This window comes from Montipora foliosa, chromosome 3 (genome assembly GCF_036669935.1).
Source record: "Montipora foliosa isolate CH-2021 chromosome 3, ASM3666993v2, whole genome shotgun sequence".
Lineage (NCBI taxonomy): Eukaryota > Metazoa > Cnidaria > Anthozoa > Scleractinia > Acroporidae > Montipora > Montipora foliosa.
In genome coordinates this window covers 3,593,518-3,603,517 of record NC_090871.1, presented here as the reverse complement: position 1 = coordinate 3,603,517, position 10,000 = coordinate 3,593,518, and the positions used below count along the sequence as shown (strand labels likewise).

Here is a 10,000-nt window from a genome sequence, read left to right as displayed (position 1 = left end):
CGCATTCACTGCAAATTAAAGAGATTTCAATGAGTATTCACTGCAAAATTAAAGAGACTTTGTTCATTCAAGAGCTAAAGCCTTCCCTTAATGCCAATATTAGTAGTGAGAAGTTATTGCTATTTTAGCTATTACTCCTCATTATGTCTAGACACGTACTGGTGCAGATCATTTTTCTTAGTCTAGGTTCCAGACCCCTAATGTTTACGATATATATATAGTTTTCAAAAAATTGTAACGGTCACTTTTGAAAATGTGTGTTGACTAGCGTACGAAACGTCAAGTTTTATAAAAATGAATTGGAATACAATATTTATCACCGCTGTTTGTGTTATTTTCTTAATCACGTACAATAGTACTACTTCATGATTGGGCGAGTCACTTGAGCTTACTCGATCAATACGCAAAAAGTGCACATTTCCTGAGTCATGCTGTCGAGGCAAACCACTTTAGTTGTTCATTGGTTCGCACTTGATGACTGCCACTCACTTTTGTCTTTTTTTACATTGAATGGCCATCACTTGGGCCAATATTCGACAGCACGCTTGGCAGCTTGGAGCCTCTAAGCCTGTCTCTTTGAGTCCCGGGTTTCACAACTCTGAGGTGCGGCATACCAACTTGATCACTCGTTAGTTTTGAAGGTTCCCAACGACCGAACTACAAGATGAAATCGCTGTTTGCCTTGGCTTTTTTCTTTTGCTTCTCTTTCGGTAAGTTACCGATTTTCAAGTTTTCAAAAGTATTTTTCATAAAGGAAATTAAGCTTAGACACTCACAGGAGGAGTAATCGATGTCGAAATTTTGAATCTCGATCATAGTCGAACTCTTCAAGATTTCACAGTCTCCTCACTAACATTTGTTGTTGACTGAAAGCGAACCACTGCTTTCTTATAAGCATTAAAACTTTGACCAAGATAGCTTCACAGGCTTTCGTCTTTCTGTATGTTCAGTTTCATCCAGTTCCGATTAAGGGTTTGCTGTAGTCAATCCGTGCTTTCCTCTTTCCGTAAGTTTCAGTATTAAAACTGATTGTTAACATCAAACACCTCAGGAAACCTAACTTCTCAATAATTCATCTGCTTACTAAGAAACAAATGAATAGTTCAAGAAAACCCACGTTAATTGCTTTTAAACTAAGGTTCCATTTTAGTGAACAGGTTGACACCCACTCGTTTGGAGAGCAAGCCTAGTGGATACAACAACAATATTTTTATTTTACGAGTTTAGATAGTCGCTCAGAATTAGTATAGCTATTCCAGGCAAAATATTTAAACTCATGAGTGCAGTTTATTGGAAAGTGAGATGAGTACGGTGTATTGGATGAAATGGCCTCACAGCCTTCATTTAGAAAGGTACTTCGAAAGCGTCGGTATTAGGTCAAAAGTGTGTGTATCGCTATCTATCGCATGTGTTCAGATAATGAGGGGAGAAAGTGCCTTAAGTTATTACCAGCCAAAATCAGTTGAAAGAAGTTGGAAAGTTGGATATTAGCAATAAGGCACTTAAGCTATCCCTCTAATATATTTGGTCGGAAAGAATGCGGACATTTATCATTCTTTCATGAGTCGTAATCATTCCTTTCAGGTTCCTGTTGCAACAGATATGCTACTAGTGTTTTTAGGCTAAAGGTGAATTCACGTACATACAGACTCCAGGAGGTTCCCATATTAGGCAATGTAAATCTATGAATCCCATCGGACACAAGACTCACTGAAAGGACAATAAGAGCATCCGTCCTACCTGTTAACCGATTTTCTGCATCTATCCTGGGCATCCGTAGCCCAAAACAGTTAAGAATAGTTTCTGGAACTAAAACTGTCTTTTCACTTAAGAGCATTTAGACTTAATAGTCTCCTCAGGCGCGGCTGCCTGGGGCAAACATACAACGCTGTCTTACTAGCTCAATTACGACATCTTTCAGGGCTGTGCAGCATGAGTTGTTTCTGACAAGTTTTCTTTTCACTTTTTATCATAAATATTCAGTGATCACATTGTGAAACAACCACATTTTGAATTATCAAAATATGAGTAGTCTTCCGTGAGTCTTGATGAATAAATATCAGAAATTAAATACAAAGTGATCAAGTATTGACAGGCACAAATCACTCACCATTATAATCGAGAAAACCTACGAAATAATCACGAAGAAGATCGCGTATTTCATCAACCGAGCGCGCCATTTTGCTCTTCCCGTTGGGACGAGATGCCGAAAAGAAATCTGGGATACTATTCATTCCTCCTCTGGGCTGGACGTGTGAGGTGGTGAGCCGTTGTTAACATCCGCCAATCAGAAACTCGGCTGCACTCATCGGTCAGGCATAAATTAGATTGTGGCTGCGAAGGTATTCTTTGACCCTCACTATTCCAGCTTTACAGTGATTTTAAGGTGGGAAACATCCAAGATTTCGACAACGGAAAGTGTTCGAGAATCTGGAGAATGGGGATTGTGTAGTTTTCTACCACCTGAGTTTCGAAACTTCACTAATTTTCCAGTTGCCGCCAAGGTCTAAATAGGGCTTTGAAATCTACTGCTATTGCAATTTCTCGCCAGACTTCGCTAATGTAAGAGCAAGTAAAATTTCTCAAGATCAATTGAAATTTGAAATGTACTGCTGAGTTTATTGATAGCAGAACGAGGGGGCTGATGAGGTCGACTGAGAACTGAGGCGACCGAAGATTTTGTTGATGATTCGCGAGTTGAATTCAAACTCACTTTGATCATTTAACCACAAACTCAAGCTATTGTAGTATCATCTGGAAACTTCGCACAGAGCATTGTTTACGCATTGTTTTGTAATTACTATTTTGTTAAAATCAATGTTTTGGGATGTGTAATGCCATTTCCCTGCAAACTATTAACTTCGCATAAACTATATTTGAATTTACGTCACCGACACAATCTATTGCTCACCCATCCAGCCGTGTCTTCTCGGGGAGGATACGCGAACTCGGGTGAGCGGCGCAAATCGAGCCTATATGAAATACGAATAGACCCAAAAGTTGGTCAAAGGCATTCCTGTGATCTTGTCATTTAAGCTGCTTGTTGCGATTCTTCTTTGTTAAATTAGCAGAAAAACTTATGGGCGTAAAAGTGCGTATGCCTTTACCTATTCCGTAAAATAAGGCGTAAAGATGCGTTATTTATATGCGTTTCCGCGGTACGCATAGAAGCGCTAACACACTCCTCTTTTATTATGCTTCTCACCGTGCCTTCTCGTATCCCGAAAAAAAGCTCACAAGTGAAGCTTCCGTTTCCAAATCTTTTTGCTTGTTTGTGACAGAGTAGAACACAAAAGTCTTGGTTTACGATGAGCATCGAAAGAAAGTTCTAGCATCCAATGACACGCCACAGTTACGTACCGACTCCATGACTTTTATTAACAAGCCACGATTAAACGCGTAAGGAACAACATAACACCCTCGTACACGTCATGTTCTATGACACCTGACGTTTCGTTGTCCGATTTTCGGAGTGACGCGAAGTGCCATGGCTCCGTAACTTCCATGAAATTAGCTATTTCACACAGTGGTAAGAATGGTAAAACGTGTTTGCTTTTGGTGGGGAGATTAATATTATAGACGAAAAGTATCAGAGTTTAGATGTACTTTAAGTCAAGTGAGTAAATTTTTAGTTAGCAGGCACCATATTTATCAAGGATCGTGCAATATTTTACCTCACTTGATTCATAGCACCAGTATTAGTGCAATCTACACAGGAACTATGAGCACCTAATTAATGTGTCGGATCGATGCACTTCCTACTCAGGAACTACGAGCACCTAATTAATGTGTCGGATGCACGTATCTTCCTTTTGACGTTCATACATTGGTATTTTAAGGTCAGCAAGGTCTTATCATTGAAAAGCATCAGCACGTACAATAGTACTACTTCATGGCTGGGCGGGTCACTTGAGCTTACTCGATCAATACGCAAAAGAGTGCATATTCCTGAGTCATGCTGTTGACGGAAACCACGTTAGTTGTTGATTGGTTCGCACTTGATAACTGCCACTCACTTTTGTCTTTTTTGACATTGAATGGCCATCACTTGGGCCAATATTCGACAGCACACTTGGCAGCTTGGCACCTATAAGGCTTTCTCTTTGACTCCCGGGTTTCACAACTCTGAGGTGCGGCATACCAACTTGATCACTCGTTAGTTTTGAAGGTTCCCAACGACCGAACTACAAGATGAAAACGCTGTTTGCCTTGGCTTTTCTCTTTTGCTTCTCTTTCGGTAAGTTACCGATTTTCAAGTTTTTAAAGTATTTTTCATAAAGGAAATTAAGCTTAGACCCTTACAGGAGGAGTAATCAATGTCGAAATTTTAAAACTGAATCATAGTCGAACTCTTCAACATTTCACAGTCTCTTCACTAACATTTGTTGTTGACTGAAAGCGAACCACTGCTTTTTTATAAGCATTAAAACTTTGACCAAGGTAGCTTCACAGGCTTTCGTGTTTCTGAATGTTCAGGTTCGTCCTTCCGATTAAGGGTTTGCTGTAGTCAATCCGTGCTTTTCTCTTTCCGAAAGTTTCAGTATAAAAAGTGATTGTTAACATCAAACACCTCAGGAAACTTAACTTCTCAATAATTCATCTGCTTACTAAGAAACAAATGAATAGTTCAAGAAAACCCACGTTAATTGCTTTTAAACTAAGGTTCCATTTTAGTGAACATGTTGACACCCACTCGTTTGGAGAGCAAGCCTAGTTGATACAACAACAATATTTTTATTTTACGAGTTTAGATGGTCGCTCAGAATTAGTATAGCTATTCTAGGAAAGATATTTAAGCTCATGAGTGCAGTTTATTGGAAAGTGAAGTGAGTACAGTGTATTGGATGAAATGGCCTCACAGCCTTCATTTAGAAAGGTACTTCGAAAGCGTCGGTATTAGGTCAAAAGTGTGTATCGCTATCTATCGCATGTGTTCAGATATCGAGGGGAGAAAGTGCCTTAAGTTCTTACCCGCCAAAATTAGTTGAAAGAAGTTGGAAAGTTGGATATTAGCAATAAGGCACTTAAGCTATCCCTCTAATATATTTGGTCGGAAAGAATGCGGACATTTATCATTCTTTCATGAGTCGTAATCATTCCTTTCAGGTTCCTGTTGCAACAGATATGCTGCTAGTATTTTTAGGCTAAAGGTGAATTCACATACATGCAGACTCCATGAGGTTCCCATATTAGGCAATGTAAATCTTTGAATCCCATCGGACACAAGACTCACTGAAAGGACAATAAGAGCATCCGTCCTACCTGTTAACCGATTTTCTGCATCTATCCTGGGATCCGTAGCCCAAAACAGTTAAGAATAGTTTCTGGCACTAAAACTGTCTTTTCACTTGAGAACATTTAGACTTAATAGTCTCCTCAGGCGCGGCTGCTTTGGGCAAACATACAACGCCGTCTTATTAGCTCAATTGCGACAGCTTTCAGGGCTGTGGAGAGTTGTTTCTGACAAGTTTTTTTTTTTCATTGCAGCTTCTGGAATCAAGTGCTACACCTGTAGCAGTACCACAAGTCTGGAGGACTGCGACAAGGGTAAAAAGGAGTTAGACTGTGGTTCCATCTTAAATCGGTGTGCGACGTTTAGCACGGATTTCACGATCGCTAATGTTGAAACCAAGAGTTTCATCAAATCATGTCAAGCCAAGTCATACTGCGATAATTCCGAAACACTGTTAAAACCGTGCAACGATGCTGGTGGAAAATGCAAACTAGATTGTTGCGACACAGATCTCTGCAATGGTGGTTCAGCGCCCGTGGTCAGCGTCCTTCTGATGGTGGCATGCGCAGCTATGTCTCTTTTCCGTTAATTGAAAAGGACGGAGATCTCAAGTGTGCAGCATTTATCATAATTGGATACTTCATGATAAACTAATAATGGTAATAATTACATAGTGAATAGCGTGAAAATTAAAAGGACTTTAGTACGTTGCATTAAACACTGAGAGAGCACCTTTCGTAGAGCAGATGAAGGCATATAATTAATATCGCTTGGCGAGATATTAAACGAGATCCCTTTAATTTTATTTTGATTTGACACCTATGAAAATAACAATATAACCGCAAGCTTACCTTGGTACCACCGTTCTCGCTTCAGCAGAACCTAAGTCATTCCAGTATTCAGAGTCCTGTCCTCAAAACCCCCCCCCCCCCCCTCTAGCCCCTCACTCCCATCAACCCCCTCCATGAAAATGGAGGAATGATCTGTCAAAGTGCTTTCAAAAGAGTTATTTCCTCCCACGCGCACGATCAATGTATGGTGTGGCATAACATTACAACACCCATTGCATGCGCAGTAAGGAAGCGCTAACAGCGTCCTGCACTCTGTTGTTATTGGTAAACTTTTTTCTTTTCTGATTAATTGGACGAAATTCTAGTAGGCCACGCCCTTGCGAAATGATACCCCAATTTTTTGGGAATTCCTAGGAATTCCCAACTTTTCCCACATATGACTTCGATAATTGCTTGACATTCTCTGTCTTTGTTATTCTTTTGAGGCACGATTTTGGAGATAATACACTTAAAACTTAAAAAATGTGTATATCTCTAAAAACCGCTTTAAAAACTGCAATAAATTTCGCTGAAAACTCAGCCTCGTCAGGCATGTTCCGCCATCTTGGATTCAAGGTACTCTGGTACAAAGTGTATGATGCACCAAGTGTCTTGGCTAGTCCACAGCCTTCATGTAAGGCCTCACATAGGGTGTCTCACGTTCCTCCTTCGTCAAGTATTACTCTAGGAAGTTTTATCTAGATATAGCTCTCACTAAGTGCCAACGAGGAACCATTAATATCAAATACTAATTGGTAATTTTAAAACACAGAGTCATGTTTTGTGCACGGCATGTTTTTGTAGTCAAGTATTCAAAACAACTTCAATGTCTGAAATTGTGATGTGCATATTTCGATCGACAGCGGAGAAATGCCAAAATGGAAAGAGGTTTTGGGTTTTAAATCATCGCGGTATTACAGTTTCAACAAAAGAATACAGAACAAAAATGAACCCAACAATAACTTTTTATCTTTTTAAGCTATAAACAGTAACAATTTCAATTTTATGACGTCCTTGGGCAAAGAACAATAGAATGCTACATTTCATTGACAAAAACGTTATTTGAGGCTTTACACAAAAACTGACATGGATTTCGTTGTGAGGCTTGTTGTATAGTTAAGTCAAATCTCTAACATGTGAGCATAAACAGTGACAATATATTTCGATTATATTATGTCCTTATTTACAAAGCACTCTGTTTCCTCTGTTTATTGTAGCTTGCTCGCTCGTCGCTTGAAACGTTATGTTTGCTTTGAATTTGATTAACTTAAGCTTAAGTTAAGTTAAATCTCAGTTGCTTTGCTTGCTTTTTGCTCGCTGGCGGTGACAAAGTTGGCTCACTGCACGATGTCGAGTTTACTCTCGTGTGGCTCGCTGGCCGATAGTTTGCTACAGTTGTCGTTTGCTTTTGCTTTGCTTAGATTCAATCCAGTTTAAAGAGGTTTCTCAGTTTCTTTCATTGCTTTATGCCCGCTGGCGTTGTCTGGATTTGGCACACTGGTCGAATTTGGCACCGTGGCCGAGTACTCTTTTGGCTCACTGGCCGATTGCTGAGCTTGCTAGCTCGATAAATATACCACAGTGGCACTTAACTAAAGTAAGTACACTGAATCACGTAGAATTGGTAATAAGAACAAATAAAACTTACAAAAACGGGCGAAAATGACGTTTTTCTTACCTCAACTTGGTCTCAACTCCACTCGATGAATGCCAAAGCCGGTGAGCATCGACGATCAGAACCACGCGGCTTTGACGTCACAATCTCTGCAATTTTCACTACGTCATTGGAATCTCAGGAATCTTACCTTACACCCAGGAATCTTACCTTACAAACAGACCTCTGGATCACTCGATCATTCAGCCTGCACAGTACTTTCGCATGGCTCTATAATGCTGCCGCCTCGTAGCCTCGCGTCTTCGCTCGGCTGGCTCGTTGGCAATAATTCCATTCCTTCTTCGTGTTGATGTGAGATCCTTTCGCCACTAGGTTGATTCTCACGCTCTCTGCTATTTGTCCTAACATGGCATCATTACCATACACTCCACTCACAGACATTTTGAACTCTTGTCGTTCCTTCGCATCCTTATCTACGCAATGTCTCCATCCATAATGCTGATTTTTCGTCTCGATTCTCTTAGCCTCCCTCGTGCTCCGTGCCTCTTGTATAGGCATTTCTGGCTGTCTCACCAATGTACTTATTTTCGCATTCCTGGCACTCAATCTCGTACGTCACACCGTGTGCATTACATGGACCTTTCCCAGCTTGTTTACAAACCAGGCAGTCTTCTCTCCCACACCTTTGCTGTTTGAACGGATTGGACTTTTGTAGCACTTCCTTCAGTGTTGTACCTGTCTTCTCCACCACCTTTATCTTATACCCCTGGTCTCTGATTTCACCGTGGTATCCAGGTGTCGCAGGCACGAACATAACCGCTTCGTCTCCACCTCTCTTGCTCATACAAGAGGCACGGAGCACGCGGGGGGCTTAAAGAATCGAGACGAAAAATCAGCATTATGGAGACATTGCGTAGAAAAGTATGGGAAGGAACGACAAAAGTTCAAAATGTCCGTGACTGGAGTGTATGGTAATGATGCCATGTTAAGACAAATAGCAGAGAGCGTGAGAATCAACCGAGTGGCGAAAGGATCTCTCATCAGCACGAAGAAGTAATGGAATTATACAAAACTTCCTAGAGTAATACTTGACGAAGGAGGAACGTGAGACACCCTATGTGAGGCCTTACATGAAGTCTGTGGACTAGCCAAGACACTTGGTGCATCATACACTGGTTGCCAGAGTATCTTGAATCCAAGATGGCGGAACATGCCTGACGAGGCTATGTTTTCAGCCCAATTTATTGCAGTTTTGAAAGCGGTTTTTATAGATAAACACATTCTTTAAGTTTTAAGTGTATTAACTCCAAAATCGTGCGTCAAAAGAATAACAAAGACAGAGAATGTCAAGCAATTACCGAAGTCATTTGTGGGTCTTTTTTCGCTTCGACAAAAGAACTTTCTGAAGCATTCCGACAGATGCAAATAAGCCAATTTAGTTCCTCCAATTTCAAGCAAAAAATAAAAATAAGAAGTAAAACACCTGTCATTTTACGGTTGATCTACGTTAATTTTTTTGACATCTCGTCGACAATTCTGAAAGTAGCATTTCCGAGCTTCAAGATTTCAAAATGTTCTGGCGTGGAATTTCCCCAGAACCCCCTACAGGTTAGCGTCTTCGACGTTAGCGCCCCCAATACAAAATACGCTCCGCCGTCCCTGTACTTAGCTTAAGCAATGTCCTTTAAAGGCTCCAAACTGTGAACATTAAATCACTCTGTACACGGACAAATGAATTCTGATGTATTCTATAGATTGTGAGAAATATCATCAACGGATTACCTTAGTTGATGCTCTCATAATCGGCCTCATTCAAATAGGAACACGATACATTACTCTTGAAAATTACACACTCCAACTCAGCACTTATTCCTTTCAATGAACTCCAGTATCTTTATTTATTTATTTATTGTTATTTCTCAATACAAAACAATATAATATTTTAGACGACTACTTACACTATTTACCATACGTTACTTACATTACAAGGATACGGTTACGGATACGCTAAAAATAATACAACAGCTTGTACTTCTATGTCAAATCATTACTTATGCTAATACCTAAAAATAACCTTTTTTTTTTTTTTACCGCTTACTTCTTGAAATATAATTTTTGCGTCGTTGCTGTTATTTTAGTACTAGAAGGCGTCCTTCAATGGATTCCAATAGTTAAGGGTGCAGTTTTCTAGAGCAATCTTTTTTTTCAATTTTCATTGAGGTTAGCAAAAGATGTATATATACTTGCAGCTTAGGTATGGAGTTCTTTAATTTACAGGTATATGTGTAATGCGTAGCGATAAGGAGCAGGTGGCGTAAAAGT

The 10,000-nt window shown here is 40.0% G+C and overlaps 1 protein-coding gene across 1 annotated transcript; it reads left to right on the top strand.

Moving 5' to 3' along the window:
- The first annotated feature begins 4,191 nt into the window (after window positions 1-4,191).
- On the top strand, window positions 4,192-5,822 carry LOC137995162 (ly6/PLAUR domain-containing protein 2-like). Its single transcript, XM_068840739.1, has 2 exons — window positions 4,192-4,237; window positions 5,488-5,822. Exons 1-2 carry the CDS (start codon window positions 4,192-4,194, stop codon window positions 5,820-5,822), a joined length of 381 nt encoding a protein of 126 aa, XP_068696840.1.
- Window positions 5,823-10,000: the final 4,178 nt, after the last annotated feature.